The sequence below is a fragment of the Octodon degus genome, unplaced genomic scaffold, assembly GCF_000260255.1.
Source record: "Octodon degus isolate 3935 unplaced genomic scaffold, OctDeg1.0 scaffold00064, whole genome shotgun sequence".
NCBI classification, from domain to species: domain Eukaryota; kingdom Metazoa; phylum Chordata; class Mammalia; order Rodentia; family Octodontidae; genus Octodon; species Octodon degus.
The window spans coordinates 976,488-994,855 of NW_004524640.1; the positions used below are offsets into that span (position 1 = coordinate 976,488).

An 18,368-nucleotide genomic window follows, 5' to 3' on the forward strand; every position below is an offset into this window, starting at 1 on the left:
GTCTGATTTGCATATTCTCATTTGTTGTTGTGAGTCTCTTAAAAACATAAATAGTTGAACTCTCATTTATCTTCCTTGTTTGTGTAGGCGGTGCTGTATAATGATCGTTCTGTTTTGGAGAATCATCATGCAGCTGCTGCGTGGAACCTTTTCATGTCCCGGCCCGAGTATAACTTCTTAACCAACCTTGACCATGTAGAATTTAAGCATTTCCGTTTTCTTGTCATTGAAGCAATTTTGGCCACTGACCTGAAGAAGCACTTTGACTTCGTAACCAAATTTAATGCCAAGGTAGCTAGATTTATACCAGCCTTCACTTTATGGAGACATTACAAGATATCATAGAATCCAAGTGTTGAACAAAATTCAATTGCCAAGATATCAGTCTGAGTCCAGATGCCTATGCAGTTAAAGTGTTGTGTGCATATTTTTTTCTACAAATTAAGAATAAATTCTGAGTATCTTTACAGATTTAGTTTAATTTGCTCTCTTCTCTATGACATACTTATGTAAATTATCTAGTAGTATTAAAGATCAATGGGGAGCCAGGGAGATGGCTCAGTAGAATAAGCTCTTCCCTGATAAGCATAAGGGCCTGAGTTCAATCCCTATTTCCGCCACCAAAAAAAAAAAAAAAATCAAAAAGTTGAAGCAGAGGCTTGTGAGATAGCTCAGCAGTCTGAAGGGCCTGCTTAGGCAAGCTTAGGTGAGTGCCCAGGGATGACAGTTCCATCCCTGGCACCACATGCCACACCAGCCCTGCCTCATGGTAGGCTGAGCTGGCCACAGAACAACAACACTTGAAACAAACTTTCTTACATCGAGCATAAATGCTCAAATATTAATTCAAGAAAATTTCTTATCCATTGCTATATTATTTTAATAGCTGCTAATATACAATAACTTAATACTTACAGTCAGTTCCATAATTAATAATATTCTATCCATCATTTATTATTTTACTTTTCAGGTAAACCATTTTACTATTAATTTATGTAAGCCAATAACATTATTATCAAAGCTAAGGTTCTAATACTTTGGTAGTCTGAGTTTCACATGCTAGAAAGCCAATTAGTATTGTTCTTTTTTTTCTCAACTTTTGTTTTTCATTAAAAGTAAAATATTTTAACTTTGTCCCTTATCTAGGTGAATGATGATGTTGGAATAGATTGGACCAATGAAAATGACCGTCTACTGGTTTGTCAAATGTGTATCAAATTGGCTGATATTAATGGGCCTGCCAAGTGTAAAGAGCTTCATCTTCAATGGACAGAGGGTATTGTCAATGAATTTTATGAACAGGTAACTTAAACACTTAAACTATCTCAAGCTGTATATTCAGGCTGCTCATCAATTCTTCAAAACATTCCAGGAGCTTGCACACTTTGTCAAAAGCTCTCCTACACAGTTTTGATGAAGGAATTAAAAAATACAATGGAAAAATCAAGCCTATTTATAAATACTGAACTCTAAGATACAGTTATATGCTATCATTCTAGGGGAAGATGTTGAGAGAATGGAATGACATAATGTGACATTAGTAAGACCTTTGAATTTGTTTTCTTCTATAGATGTAGTTGTTATAATATGAAGTTATTTAAATTTATTTGGAGGAATGTATCACATTAAGTTCATTTGCTTTTCTACCAGATTTTAAAAATAGCATATAGAAATATTCAAAGTAATAGGAATTTTATTTGATGTATTAATAGGTTGACAGACTACAAAAAAAGCTATGACAAAATCCTAAGTTTGGGCCAATCCTCCCTACGGAGCTTTAAGTTGATTTGATTACACATGGAGCTTTTGACTTAGTATTGTGAACTACGCTTTTAAGAAGAATGTAGAGGCCCGGCCAAATAGCTCAGCAGATTAAAGCACCTACAAGCAGGTGCAGGGGCCAGGGGTTCAATCCATGCCATGCTGGCCCTGCAGTGCTGACAGGACCCTGAAAACCCTGTAGATCCTTCCTTAAAATAAAAATAAATAAATAAATAAAAAGAGTGTAGAAATAATGGTTTATGGCTGAAGGACTGGAATCAGTATCATAAAAAGACATAAAAAGTGAAAATATTTACTCTGGGAGAGATAGAGGTGACTTCTGATATTTAAAAGCTAATACACAAATTTATGAATAGATTTATTTTAATGTTACTTTGAAAAGTGAAGAAGGTAAACCATATTAAAGTACCTCTCCAGTCCCAGACAAGAGATATCAGTATAACCATACTATAGAAGTTACTGGGTGACAGAGTTGAAATCCATATCAGAAAAAAATATGTGTTACTAAAGGTGTACAAAAATAGGGTGGAGTAATTTATTAAGTAACAAATTGTTCCTGGAAAATGTTAAATAGGGATTAGAATGAACTCTTAAAGGTATTAGGGTATTATAATCAGGATTGATATACAAAATAAAAGATTTGTGTTTTTATTTTTAAATAATATATTTATTTTCCAAGGAGTGAGATTAATACATAATTATTTCTGAAAATTTAAAATGCAGAAACAGGAAAGGAAAGGATTATCCACTAATAATAACACAACTGCTTAGGCCTAACCAAGGCAGATACTATATTTCCTTCTTTAATTAGATAACTTGTGGTTTAGGATGTTATTTTTTCCCAGAAAAGTTAGAAGCAGTTCAAAACATGTATACAGTGATACTATTAAAGATAATAACAATACACACATGGAGAGAAAACATTCTCTCAGGCTTTCACAGAGAGCAAATTGGTCAAGCAATGGCTGTGATTCATCCACATGGCTGACACTGACAAAGGATCTACAAACTGTCGTACAGGGTTACAGGATAAATCCTGAGGGGATTTGACTGACCTTGTCAGATACAAAAGTTACATTTCTTGTAATATAGGTCTTGCTTTATCTCGGTCTTAACCATCCAGCAGAAAAGTATAAAAATGAGGTATGAAAAGTAAAGTCATATGAATATGCTGAGCTGTAAAAGGCTCAAGTCAACAACTTCTGACATTGCTAGTCCTACAGATAACCCACTATTATTATGGACTACTGGACTATATTGGATTATTTTGCTGAATTCATGTACCTACAATATTTAAATGGCAAGGGAATTCCCTTCTCTGACAAAACTAAACAAAAAAAGGGGATACAAATGAAGGACCATTTTTTATCTATATATACAAAATAAGATAGACATACAGCTACTTTCTCTTAATTCAATCAGAAGATTTGTATTAATAATGTTTTGACAAGATATCATATCCACATCTTGTACTATGAATAACCACTACGAAGACAACAATATGCAATGTATTAAGTATTGAAACCACCCTACTAATTGGTTTTGAAATTGTCTCATTGCTATTTGTTTCCCCATAAAATTAATTTTAAAAAAGATAATGAAGATGCAGAAAGCAAAATCATCCTAAATGTAATTCAAAGAAGATATTAGTTTGAATAGATTTCAAGCACCCAAGTGAGAAAAGACAAGCAGGATACACTGTATATTTGCTTCATTATCATTTGAAGTACTGCATTTTAAGATTCATCTATATTCACATTTAGAATAATGACTAGTGTAGTCAAATTCCATCTATTGATATATTTAACATTTCCTTGATCTATATCTCCCTTTGATAAAGAGCCAAAAATCTCATGCTCATAAAATTAGTAAGTGGCAGCAACCAACCATTTTTCTAGCAGTCGTAGTGATTTGGGTAGAATTTCTTAGCAAAGAAGCAAAGGAGTTTGCACATGAATGTTTGAGTTCTTGTACATCTGTACATTTTATCTTCCAGGTGAACCCTGACCCTTCTTGTGTCTTAGACCTGTGTCCCTTACCTTCCTGGTCAGCTACTCATGCTAAACGCCTCTTCCTAGGGTGACGAAGAGGCCAGCCTTGGCTTGCCCATCAGCCCCTTCATGGACCGTTCTGCTCCTCAGCTGGCCAACCTGCAGGAGTCCTTCATCTCTCACATTGTGGGGCCTCTGTGCAACTCCTATGACTCAGCAGGACTCATGCCGGGAAAGTGGGTGGAAGACAGTGATGAATCAGGAGACACTGATGACCCCGAGGAGGAAGAGGAAACGGCGGCAGGGAATGAAGAAGAAACCTGTGAAAATAATGAATCTCCCAGTAAGTGATCAACTGGAGTTCTAACAGGATTTTCAGAGATTGTTCCCTTATGGATGTTCAGCTGAATTTTACGCTTCTTATGAATTATACCTTTTGTGTTCAGATATCATCTTTTGAGTTTGATTATAGATAGTCCCTTCATAGCACGATGGAAATGGCAGACTATGGTATTTGTAATAATGCCACATATCATACAAATGGCATATGTCATAATACCATACCATGTTGCAGGATACGAGGTATCACACAGACATATATTCCTATCCTGAAAGAATTACGAATTGAAACCCATGCTTCAGAATATTCTAGGGATTTGGAAAGAAAAGACTATCAGTTGGCATGTAAACCAATCACAGCCTTCGTGGGAAAGCCATGTGAGGCAGTAAAATACAGCATTTGTTGGTTCATTTAACCTACAGAGTACCCACTATGTGCCAGGCACCTTTACAGATACTGAAGTAGAGCTGCAACCAGCAAGACAGACAGACAGACAGACACACAGACAGACAGGCAGGCAGGCAGGCAGGCAGACAAATCCTTGCTTGTGCAGACTTACATTCATGGGCTTGGCTAACCTAAGCAAGACGTATCAGTTTATCTATAATATGTTACATACTGATGAATATTAGGAGGAGAGGGGAGATAGGAATTGCTCAGCAGAAAGTTAAAATTTTAGCTAGGGTAAGCATGGCCAAGAAAAATGTACTGCAGATAAGAGAGATTTAAAAGAAAGAGCTTAAGAAGCCAGAGGCTGATTCATCTGGCTATGTGACAAAGAAGATTCCAAGGAAAGGAGAAACCACCGTGCGCAAGGGTCCCAAGGTGAGCTTCAGCTGGAGCGGCAGGGCTAGGAGGGAGGGAAGAAGAGAGGAGCAGGAGAAATGCAGATGGCTTAGGGCTTAGAGGTAGCACTTGTAACACTGAAGAGTTTAGTTTTTACACTAAGGTGAAGACCATCGTAGGTTTCAAGCAGAAGAATCAGTGGACTCATTTAAATTGTGATGCTTCAGCTGCTGTGCAGGGCCTATTCTTGAGGTGATAAAATGGAAGGGTGATAAGAAGGCAGGGCCTCAGAAACTTGAAATGAGTGAGAGGTGACTGACTTTGGGTCAGAGCAGTGGCAATAAAAACAGATCACATCAGTGATTGGCTTGGAGTACGCCTGGGGGAATCTAATCCATTTAACTTAATTGGCTATGAAAGCATTATTATTTTCTATGCCTTTAAGTGTACTCTATATTTCTGCTGCTAGCTGATAGTATAATTAGCAAAACCCATGACCCTTACAATAATGCTACACAAATACCATTCTGTGTCATAGAGCACAGTATAGAGGTGTTTTCCACCTGCCTGAACAGATGAGAAAAGTAAAGCCTTAATATTTTTCAGAGTCTTAGTTAAATAATACCAATGGAAGGCTTCCAATAATCCTGTAACCCTATTTGTAATCGCAATTAGGAAAATGAAAAAATCTTGTTCATTTCAACCATCTTATAAAGAGATTTCCTTGAACTTGTGTTGATGCATTTTGTCTTCCTTCCGTCCTGAATGTCAGCACTCTCATGCAATGGTGAGGAGATGTGGTACAGTTGTGCAGTTGGATGAGCAGGCCTGGATTTTGCTAGTTCTATGTTCTGCCCTATTTACATTTGTATAGAATAGAGAAAACTGAAAATTGTTTCTCTTTAATATCCTACAGCCAAAATATTTCTATTTCTCTGATGCTTATATTTATTCTTTATTAATTTTATTGAGGAACAAATAGCAATGAGACAGTTTCAAAACCGATTAGTAGGACAGTTTCAATATTTAATACATTGCATATTGTTGTCTTTGTAGTGATTATTCGTAGAACAAGATGCAGACATGATGTGCTGCCCAAACACTATTAGTACAAATCTTTCTTCTTGAATTAAGAGAAAGTAGTTGTATATCTATCCTATTTTGTATATATAGATACAAAATGGTCCTTCATTTGTATCCCCTTTTTTTGTTTAGTTTTGTCAGAGAAGGGAATTCCCTTGCCATTTAAATATTGTAGGTGTGTGAATTCAGCAAAATAATCCAATATAGTCCAGTATTCCATAATAGTAGTGGGTTATCCATAGGACTGGCCATGTCAGAAGTTGTTGACTTGAGCCCTTTACAGCTCTGATGCTTATATTTAAAAAGAACTATAGGGGGCTGGTGAGATGGCTCAGTGGTCTAAAGCACCTACTTAGAACAAGCTAAAGCACAGGGACCACGGTTCAATCCCCCAGCACCACATGCCAGCCAGCCCCACCCCCTGCTGGGCTGAGCTGGCCACACACCCACACCCACCCACACACACACACAAATAAATAAAATTAAAGAAAATAAATAAATAAAAAGAACTGTATTAGAAATGTTGTATTGTTCTTGAGATCAGAGCTGGAAGCCAAGCCTTAGGATTCATGAGGCATTTATTCATTTGTATGTTTAATAAGCATGTGTCAGTAGTCTCACATTACTTTGCTTTCGTTTCAGATAGTTGAGCATTTTGCTTAGTATCAAGAAACATTTTTTTTCCATTGAGTGATACTGGACGGTGTTTGTCAGCTTAGCTACTGTTGATCCCATGGGCACTGACCAATTGCTACTTGAACTGAAACATGAAAAAAAAAACCCCACAAATACAGAATCCAGGCATCAGGACTGGAAAGAGTGAAGCCAAAGCTTTATTTCACAGGCTCAACTTGCTAAGCCAGGCTTCAGCAGGCAATGTGGAATCCACATATCCTATTTCTTTCTGTCTGTAAGGTCAGGTCACCTGACTGGGTTACAGATTCTGATAACCTGCTATCCTGTACTTCCTAGTGATCTTTTGTTTCACTAAATCAAGAATGAGAATTTTGTGGGTTCTGTTGTCTTGCCAAAGTTAACTGGCCACCTTATATTAACATATAAAATATTCCATATACAATGATCTAATGTAATACCTTTAGATATCCTTGAGGTAGTCCTTCATGGCCAAGAAAATCTAATAAGTGTACTATCTCAATATTTCTTTAAAAATTGTTTTTAATCTTTTATTTATTTATTTGTACAGGGTCTCATGACTCAGCTTGGACTTAAATGATCTGCCTGTCTCAGTCTCCCCAGTGTTGGGATTACAGGCATGCACCACCATGCCTGGTTTTGGTTTCAGTGGCCAGCAAGGCCAGTACAGCATGTGGTACCAGGGATTGAACCTGGTTACTTGTACTTGCCAGGCAGGTATTTAGAACATTGAGCTGTCTTGCCAGCTGCCGTATCAGTATTGCTAAATATTGGTCATATACAGTAATGGAGTTTAGTTGGCTACCTCATTCTACCAAAGACTAGGCTCAGAAATCAAGGCAATATGACAAAATTAAAGAACCAAAAAAGAAAGCCAACATTTAGAACTTTAAATTCCATTGCTTTGGGTTCTTGGTAATTTTGATTCTGAACTCATAGTGGTTGAAATGGTTACCGTGATTGAGTCTGATACATAGATTGCAGAAAACATTAAATTAAATACATGCTGATAACTCCTGCTCTTTGTAAAACTTGGAGATCTCCCTGGAAACACAGAATAAAATGCTTCAGTGTGGTGTCTTAAGGACAAAAGGCTTTTACCCGCACCTCATAATTAAATCTGAAAGATTCCTACGGTGAACTAAGAGGTTTCTAATGAAGTACTAAGCTGCATTTAGAATTTGAGCAGTGAAAGGCTCTTTGTTCTCATTTCAAAAGGAACAATCTGCTTCCCAAAGCAGGCGTTTCAGACCACCTGCAGATTCGAATCTACGCACATTTATTTGGTCCAAACTTTCTTCTACGTCATCTTATTCAGTGTAATTCCAGAGAGGTTTATTGCTAATGTTTAGCAGCATTAAGAAGAGAACAGCTGTTCTCGTAGGGACCAGCCTGGAAGACAAATGAGAAAAATTGGGCCTTTGTTAGCTTCTTCCCCGCAAATGTGCACAACTTTCTGCTGGAGTAATCACCTTGAGCTGGGCCGTGTTTTCTATAACTGGGATTCAGATCTGTCCTTCAACCCGTGGTCACCTGTCACTCTTGTGATTTAAAGGATTAGGTTAAGCATGCCAGCATTGACAAATTTCTCAAATCTCATTTCTTCCTACCTGTGCCAAAAGCAAAGTAGGAATAGGCCAATAACTAATAGCGTAGATCCAAGAGCACTTTTTAATTTGCTTGCAAAACATTGCATATATTAATACATTTTCTTCATTTTAATAGAAGTTAATACAATTTTGATAGAAAGTCAATAAATAAGAATTTGCAATAAAGTGTATTTAATTGTCAGGTTATGAATATTTTCGTTGTTAGGAACCTCGCAGGAGAATTATGGCTGTGTGAGGTCTGGGCCCACGGCCCCCTCTGCCTGGCTGGGTACCATGCTGCCTGCCCCTTCCTTAGTGGAATGTGATCAGCCCTGCCTTCCAGCTCCTGTGTTCTGTCCTGTCCTTTAGGAAAAAAGCCACCCTCTTGTACCTAGGGCGTCCTGTTTATTGCCAGAGTACGATGGGTCCAAGCGGAGTTAGGTAGACCCTGGTGGAACATGGCAAGGAAGGAAGGACTTCAGAACTCTTTTGCTTTAGGAGTCCACAGGATGGTGCTGAAGGAGAGAAACTGAAGTCTGGTACAATAAGAAGTGAGAGTTTTTAAGTGCTCGGTGACTAGGGGCTAAGAACTAGAGGAGCTCACAGGGAGGCGGCTTCTGGAATGAGGCCGTCTGTATGTAGTAACTAGACCACACCGAAGCCCCACTTCTGCCCACCCACAAAACTCTCCCCGCTTCCCTTCCTTTCCCAGCCCTACCCCACCCTTCCTTGTCCCTTCCTCCTTCCTCCCCCTCCTCCCTCCTCTCCTTCCATCTTTCCTTTTCTCCTTTATTCTTTTTCTTGCACTTTCCCTTCCATCCTTCCTATCCTCTCCTTTCCCTTTCCTTTTCCTTTAGTTGTTCTTTTCTCTCTCATTTTTAAAACTCTACTGTGGTGAGAACACTTAACATTTGATCTACTCCCTTAACAAACTTTTAAATATAGAAATTAGGTAGCTCCAGTGTATGACATTGGGCTTATAGTCAAGGATACTGGGGGGCTGAGGCTTGAACCCAGTGCCTCCAGCATGCTGTTCCACTGTGCTATATTCCTAGTTATACTCTGACCCCTCTTCTAATTGTATTTTGAGACCAAGTCTCAGAATCTTGCCCAGGCTGGTCTCAAACTTGCAATTCTGCTACCTCAGCCTCTGAAGTAGCTAGAATTACAGGCATATGCCACTATATCCAGCTAGCACAATTGTTTTGTTTGTTTTTCTCTCCTTTTTTCATAATTAAATACAACCCCAACCATTTGAACTTTGAGACAGTTTCACTAAATTGTCCAGGTTTCATTCAAACTGTAGTCTTCCAAGAGCCCTAGGATTGGTGCCGCCCCAACTGTACTTTCTTTCTTTCTTTCTTTTTAAAATTAACTTTATTAAGAAAGAAATAGCAATGAGACAGTTTCAAAGCAGGTTAGTAGGACAGTTACAATAATTAATACATTGCATATTGTTGTCTTCATAGTAGTTATTCATATGCACTTTCTTGATGACTACTTTCCAAAGTGGTGACTCCAAGCTCCCTGAAAAATCAGAATTCCTAAGTAAAACTAGTTAGAGACTGGGAGGAGTTTGCCTACACTGTATAGTACAAGAGAAAGAATTTTTATTTACACCCTCTCAGTGCAAAAGCTCTAACAACCAGAAAGATACCTGCTCAAAATTTCATCAAGCTGGAAGAAATAATAAGATGTTCTTGGTCACAAGGATCTAGATGTCTAGACTAGCACAGGTACTCAGCTTGTCATTGTCTTCTTAGCTTTTCTCCTTCAGAGTGCGAACTTCTTTAAGAGAAGCCTTCAGCCCAATTAATCTGTTTCAGCAGCATCCAGAAAATTGCTGATTTCTGTAGCAATGTCGGTTTGATTGATGGTGCCGTCTCATGAATAAATGATAGATATAATACACAAATGCTTTCAAGATCTTGTCGATAACTTTGTGTTCATGTCTCCTAGGATTTTTCCAATTAATATTTGTTACCTGTCTGTATGGTTTCAAGATAATTAAAAGCAGTGTCTTACGTTGCCTGCCTGACAACTTGTTCTTTCAACCTTTCTTTCTTTGTGAGGTTGGAACTCATCCTGACTGGAAATTTACTTTGTGGCAGACATATAAGCAGAGGATAAAAGGTTTCCAATCCACTATTCAATCCAATATCCATTGTGCGTTACTGAAGAAAATTCCTGGCAAGATTCTGAGGGTCTGATATGGATCACAGGGCTGTGCCACAGCCAGTCCCTGTGACAGAGCTTGTGTCACTAGGAGGGAGACAGGGAAGTCAAACTGGAAAACCTTTTCTATGTAACTGAAGGAAGTAAAGCAAGTCCTCAAATAATTTGGGGTGCACAGATGCCAGAGAATCAGATCATGATAAGGAGAGTATGGGAGAAAAAAAAATACAGGTAATATCTACTCTAGAAATACATATCAGGCAAAATGTAAATTTAGAAGGAAGAGACTATTTCTTAGAAGAGGAACCCAGTGAAATCTGGCGGGACTTATGAATGGATAGGAACTTTATTAGTCATTAGAGGAAGCATGTTTGAAGGAGAAGCAGTAACAGCCTGAAACTAGAAGAGTTCTTTATACATAAAGAAAACAGAAGGGGTAAGCATAGTTAGTGGCCAAACTGCAGAAAAGGTGACTACAAATGGGAATTTGTGTCCACTTGTGGAAGAGCTTGCAATGGAATTTGAAAACATTTTTTTTTTTTTTGCTTTTTATTTGTTGTTGTTTTTAACACTGGGGATTGTGCCCAGGACTTTTGCACAAAGGGGTATCCTCAGCCCTCCATTTATTAGTCAGTCACTCAGTCTGTCTGTGACAAGATCTCACTAAGTTGCCAATGCTGAGTTTGAACTTGGACTCTTCCTTCCGAAGCCTCTCAAATTGCTTATATGTGGGGCCTGTGCCACCACTCCTGGTTCAAAATTAACTTCTTAACTTACTCAAATGTGGAAGACCAACCTAACCACGTCTTTGGAGAAATCAATTTTGTAGGCTTCTATGAGGTGAGCTGGTTGAGAATGGTAAGACGTTGTTCTCCTCATCTAGGTGAGAAGTCTCGAAAGCCTCAACGTGAGTAACACTAAAATCAAGACACAGGTGGAAACTTGGGTGGACATTACCAAATACTAAATACTGTTCACTGTTCTTTCTCAGTGACATTTCAATATTGCCATCATCCTTTTATTTCTCCTTTCTTGCAGATTTCATCCTTGCAGGCTACAAATCAGGAGATGGATATGTGTAGTCATTGCATGCTTAGCTCATTATTAATATGAAAAGAAATGACTTTCCTGTGCTCAGCCTAAAAATAAATATCTGATCTGGTGTTCTGTTCACTTTTTAATCTCAGAAAAGAAAACATTTAAAAGGAGGAAAATCTACTGCCAAATAACTCAGCACCTCCTGCAGAACCATAAGATGTGGAAGAAAGTCATTGAAGAGGAGCAGCGGCCATCCAGCACCGCAGGAACCTCCCCGGACCAGTCCACTCAGCAGCACCCCTCAGAGCAAATCCAGGCCATTGAGGAAGAAGAGGAGGAGAAAGGAAAACCGAGAGGAGAGGAAACCCCAGCCCCGAAGCCAGACCAGTGACCCTGGACAGAATGGGCTGTTGCTAAACAGATCTTGATTTATCACCGACTCTTTTTTCAAGCCAGCACAATATTTAGACACAACACTGTAGAAATGAAAGAAGATGGGGACATGGCTACTGCACTTGGGAATCCTTCGCATATTATATGTTTATTTTTGCAGTGAGGTACATCGTTAAGAACTTTTGCTCCTAGAAGCTTTCACACTGCAACACCAGCTTCTACGGATGTTGTTTTTAGGGAGGAAATATATACGTGTGTGTGTGTGTATATAAGCTCCCGCGTAGATACATGTAAAACATATTCACACACACGCATACACACAGACACACTGAAAGCCAGCGTTACTGGCTCCACAGTTTAGTAGCATTCGTATTAAGATATATAGTGGTCACTGTGATAATAAATCATAAAGGAAAACAAATTGCATGGAAAGTGGTGTGGCTTAGAGTGGGAAGGGTGCAGCAATGTAGGTTACAACTAAGCAGCTTTTGCTCTTGATACTGAGGGACGGAAGTTCCAGAGCATTATTTCAATTCTGAAGTGTCCTGCCAACATTGTTGTGTGTGTGTGTGGTGTACGTGTGTGTGTGTGTGTGTGTGTGTGTGTGTGTGTGTTTCAGAGAGAGAGGGAATGGCGTTGGTGTGCACATGTTTATATAAATAGACAATTTTTATGGTTCATACAATAGCAGTAGCAGATGACTCACTATGTGCAAACAAACAGCAGGAAGTTTGCTTTGAAGAGTTGTTGCCAGACAGCCATTCCAGATGCCCTCCTCTGAGCTTCAGTAGAGGTAGGTCCTTGGCAGGCTGAGGGCATTCATGGGCCATGTGAGAGGTACTACTGCTATCTACCACTTAGAGGCACTCTACCACCAGGCTCCATCCTGGAAGACAGAGAAATTTTCCAGTCTATTTCCCTAGTGAATATATATGAGTTGCTTGTGAGTATGTAAGTCATTTTCCTAAGATTAAATCAGCTTTGAAGGAGATGACATTCTATATGCATCGACATCCCAAAGGAGCTGCAGGCAAGTAAGAGCTCTAAAAGAATGCCAGAGAAATGGGAAATTACACTTAGGATCTCCTGTGTCTTCTAAATTTGCTAGCAAATGTGTATCAGGAAATAAAGAAAGAAAGGCAAATAGAAATTCACTATGTGTTACTTAACAGGAGATGAAGGAGAAAATAACAACCTAGGGATGGTGTTTGATCCCTGAGGACTGTTGCAGATTGGCTTTGGGGGTCATGGTCCTGTTGACACCTTGGTGTGGTATTTCATACACTATGTGATGGGTGCCTCCATCTTCAGTTTATCCTGTTATGATGCTTCTTTTGTCAGGGAAGATTCTAGGATTGTTCAAGGATTGGGGTATTTTTGAAAGGTTTTTTTGTTTGTTTGTTCTTACTTACACTTGTTTATGCTGTGAGCCAAACCTCTATTTAAAATGTTGGTATTCACTTACAATATTTTATTTCATATTATTATACATGTCATGAGTAGTTATCTTGTTGTAAATATATAAAGACTTTTTTGGTTTCTGTAGATAGTAAACTTTTTAAAAAATACAAAAAAGGGAAAAGGGAAACATTTTTATAAAGTTATATTTTAATCACCATTTTTATACATGGTAGCTATCGTTAAGCCTAGGAAGAAGATGATGGCTTGTTTCCATGGAGATCTATGAGTTACCACTCTTCAAACCTTTCTAGTTCAAATGATAATCTTATGTGATTATATTTGTCAAGTTAATAAGTATGGTGAAAAGAATTTTTTCCAGTAGTTGCTTCTGCTAACTGAATGAATATTGAATGTTTGTCTTCAAGATGAAAGAGTTAACCAAAACCAAATTTTTATACATGGTGTCCATTTCTTTCCACCATAATTTTTGATTATAATTCCTCCTCCCACTCTATGTACATATTTGCTTATCACCTAAACTACTTTGGTTTCCAGGAAAAGGTTGATTGTAATTTCTACTGCTTATCCTCACTGAAGTCATAGAAAAGGAGTGTTTACATTGAAAAAAAAATCCTGTCTTTCAAACATGTACATTATTCCCCTCAAAAAGATGATTTTACAAAACTGCACAGCATCTTTTAATTAGCCAAAGATAAAACATAAGATAAACAACATGATTTCAAGGCAAAATTTCCAGTCGGTAGGAAAATATAAAAATGATCAAATGGATGCAGACTGTACCTAAATAATTAGAATTTGTTTCAGTGTTATTTTTCAGTTAACACCAGTCTTCATTGTTTAGCACTTGCTGAATTGTTTCCATTTTCTGAGTATTGCCTGTGAACTTCTATGTTTGCAAAAGTTACTGTGGGTCAAATATATTTCTTCAGCGAAATGGACTGTTGTGCATCCCTTGCAAATGAAAGACAAAAGGAAATGCATTTATACTTGTATTGTCTTACTTTAGGCTTCTGCTCTCTTCCAAATAGCTGTAAGTCTGTCTAGTTACTATAAATATAGGGAGTAGTTGGGTGTGGAATGGGTGGAATGACAGTACCAGGGTAAATCCATAACTGTATAGAAGCAGTTTTATTAAAGTTACAAGGGCCTAAGCCAGCCAGAATGTCTCAACCAACTGCCTGGTTGAGTTGCTTTTTTAAGGTGCAAGAAATAATAGGAGTATTAATGACCAAGTCAAGTAGAATATCCTTGCTCCACATTTGTATTGATCAATCCAGGCAGATGCATAATTTTTAAATAGCTGTAATATTTAAGCTGTATGTCAGGTGAAATGAAAAGATAGAGACCTACCAAGTGTATACCTTTGACATATACCTGGGACACCTCTACGGATGTTAGGAACTTACAAAAGTATTTTCTCCTAGTGAACTTTCCCCCTCCTGGTGACAGCAATATTACTGTGTTCACGCCCATCTTCAGAGCTTACTTCTTGTGGTGCCAATGTATTTGTTGCAATTTATTACATTTTTATATGAGCCTCCTTATAGGTGCCATTAGATAAACTCAGGTCTTTTGAATGAAGGAGTTTCTAGTACAGTTATGGGAATGGATAATTGTATAGACAGCCATAAAAATCAATAGTAGACAAAATTAGAGCTGGTTGCTCTCCATTAAGCAAAAATCCAAGTGTATTCGGTGTGTTATCAGTGTCATTTTCAACATGCTCATAGGTTGCCTTTCCAGTGATCTGTCAAAATCAACATTTAGAATAGTTTTCTTGGTGAAAACACCACTTTTGCTTCTTTTCTTAATTGTAAAATTATATATACTTTTCGTCATTTATGCAAGATCTGGGTTTGTTCTTAGCAGATGAAGACAGTAGCTCTGTGCAGGAACACATCCATGTTGGTCTTCATCTAACGTGTGAAGATGTTTCTTCAGATGTTCTGTTCAAGGAAGCCTCTATTTTCTAAAGACATAATACACAGTATTGTCTGTTCTATTTTGGTTGAATTGCAGGACAAATCCTAACCATTGCAATCCTAGCAATACTGAAGAAAAGGTATGGAATGTCATGCAGAGTGTTCAGCAGTTGTATGTGCGATTTTCCCATCTCCCCCACCTTTCCTTCCCTGAGAACCTTCCTGGAGGTAAAACTGGGCAAGGCCTGAGCTTTGTATAAATGATGGAAAAATATAAATTATTTTCTAAGTAATAAAAATATGAAAATTATCATTGTAAATAAAGTCTAAAGTTTGAAATGATTGCTGTACAAATTTGAAGTATTTGTTTGATGCACAAATTCTGACTAATAAGTATTGAATAATTCCCAAATCATTTGTATTCTACCTTGAGAAAAATTTTGGTGCTTCCATGTTCTGGAGCTCTCCACTGTTCTTGTAAGTTATAATATGTCTAAAATAATAATGAAACCATTATAAGGGTTTCACTATACTTCCCTTCCATCCTAACTGATTCCCATTAAATGTTTTTCCGGGTTTATATGCCATTTGGAAATGGCTTTTCATACTCTCAGAAATTCTCAGCCTGATAGAGTTCTTGAAGCTTTCATGATTAAATAAATCAAGATTTTCCTTACTCAATAAATTATGAACCAGTTGTGTAGAAAACATATCAGCAAAATTTTATATGCTAATAGCTTAATTCCAGATACTTAGGGGGCTAAATTATGTCAGTATTTTGAAACCAAACTGGGTTTCTACCATCATCTTGCTGAACAAGCAAGGATATTTTTAAGACCACTGTTCTAGGTTTTTCATTTCTCTCATCATCTCTGCAAAGATAAACTATGAATTTACTATGATAAAACTATGATCAGTTTTAAAACCTGGTAAAGTTCAAATTTAAGAATAAGAAACCAGTTAGGTATTTGAAGTGAAAAGCATTCTGAAATTAAATTATTCTGAGGATTTCTAATCAAGGAGGAATGTATCAGTTTGGGGGGTCTCTGTGCATATCATGTTCTTGCAGTTTATTCCTCCAGAAAATATTCCAGTTCTTGGAGATTTGATTGGGAATAAATGAAGCTATAAGCACTGAGTTAACTTTAAACTATCATTTAGATAACTTAAACTAAGTTATATGCAAGTATTTGTATGTTTGACACCAATGAACCATGGTCAGAAAATAACATTCTTAAGTCCATGTTATATGCCATGGATGTTAGGCAGTTTGTGCTATTGCCTTGCACATTGTATTTGTAAAAATATCGTTGCTTTTACCTTAGCTGATGGGTGCTTTCTGCCATGCCAGAAATTGTCTTATTGTACACACTAGGTAATTATTCTATTATGTTAACAATGGAGACAAAAATCATCAAGCCTGTGCGTGTGTGTGTGTGTGTGTGTGTGTGTGTGTGTGCACTCTAAATATATTTGAAGATACTCAAGTAGTGACTAAGGCTTTAATTACTTGATAGAACTTACTCCACTGACTGAAAACAATATGAGTTATTTTAATGTGGAGGAGACCTTAAAGTATACGGAACTATGCAGGGTTGGAAAGTAACATTGGCTTTTGACATATGTTTAATTAAGGCTGTGAGAATGGGCCAGATTTCTCATATCTCATATAAAGGCAGCTGGTTCTTCTTTAGCTCACATTTTTAAGGTTGACTATGTTGGCATGGAGTTTTTCCTGTTCTCCAAAAAGTATTGGTGCAGAGAAGAAAAGTCAACCTTTCTCCTTATAGATAAGACTGAATGTGTCCCATTTCCAAAACTTTTTCTCTTTGTGTCACATCAGGCGTTTCTTTAATCATGAAAGCAATTTAGCCAAACAACCTGTTTGAAAGATAGTAATGTTAAATTTTCATATGTAAACTGTACCAATATATTTAAAATGTTATTTTTCTTGAACCAAAACTGTTAACATTTTTTATTAAATTCATCTGAGACCCTTAAAATGGCTTTCCATGATACAGAGATATTGAATACTTTGCTATAGTCAGACTTAGTATTTTGTAACTAAAAGATTGGAAATTTATTTTTAATACTATCTCGACTTTTGAGGGAAAAGTTTTATAAGTTTCAATGCATACATTAGATTGATAAAAATACATTTACCCCAAGAATTTTCATGTTCAAACTTAGGCTTTTCTGAATTATTCTAAGACAAAATAATGTATTCTATAGCAAGTTATCATGACTTAAGTTGTTGTAAAAATAAATGGTCTATTACATATACATTTTATTTTGCTAAATGCTAACCAAATTAAAACCCAAGTATCTCATGACAAAAATAAAATTAAGCACTATTAATTCTCGGCTTTACAGATGAAGCCCTGGCCAGCTGATTTACCATTCACCTGCATTCATCGGGCAAGCAGGATCAAATGGTAGGTTGAGATCTGAAAGTTACAAACATATTGTAAAAATAAATTGGCTTTTGAGGGAAAAGATTTTTTAAGTTTCAATATATACTAGATTGATAAAAATACATTTAGCCCAAGAATGTAAGTGTTCAAATCTAAGCTTTTCTGAATTATTCCAACACAAAGTAACAAGTTATTTGAAATTTTGTGCTTTATTTTTCAGTATCTCTAAAAGTATCTCTTGGGGCTGGTGAGATGGCTCAGTGGTCTAAAACACCTACTTAGAACAAGCTTAGCAAAACACAAAGCACAGGGACCACGGTTCAATCCCCCAGCACCACAAGCCAGCCAGCCCTGCTGCCCCCAGGTGGGCTGAGCTGGTCACACACACACAAAAATAAACATAAATAAAATAAATAAATAAATAAAAAATAAAATAAATTATAAAGTCAGAAAGTCTATTTCCACTTTCCCTCTTGTGATTGAGGTTTTAATTTCCTGTATATCACTTTGAACCTGTTTCATACATTCTATTTCTTTACTAAACTGCTTATTCAAGGGTTCCATCATTTTTATATTCTGCTCTATTTTTTATCAGTGTATTCTTTAGAAGCACTTAGTACTTCTTTGATTATAGTTACCCCTACGTTTTTTAGTTCAGAAATTATTTCTGATCTTATTTCTTCTATACATTTCTGCAGTTGTTTCTTTACTGCCAATGCTATTATTTCAGAGATATCAGGTGTGTGATTTCCAGTTTCCTCTATGCTAGTGCCTTCTGC

General features: G+C 37.2%; 1 protein-coding gene across 1 annotated transcript in view; it reads left to right on the forward strand.

Annotated features, from left to right (window-relative positions):
• Pde3a (phosphodiesterase 3A) overlaps positions 1–13,996 on the forward strand; it is a 353,121-nt gene extending 339,125 nt beyond the window's left edge. The window contains exons 13-16 of the mRNA XM_023718933.1: positions 88–291; positions 1,147–1,302; positions 3,861–4,116; positions 11,588–13,996. Of these exons, the coding sequence (XP_023574701.1) occupies positions 88–291; positions 1,147–1,302; positions 3,861–4,116; positions 11,588–11,829 (858 nt within the window). The 3' untranslated portion in view covers positions 11,830–13,996. The remainder of the gene's footprint in view (positions 1–87; positions 292–1,146; positions 1,303–3,860; positions 4,117–11,587) is intronic.
• The last annotated feature ends 4,372 nt before the right edge of the window (positions 13,997–18,368 follow it).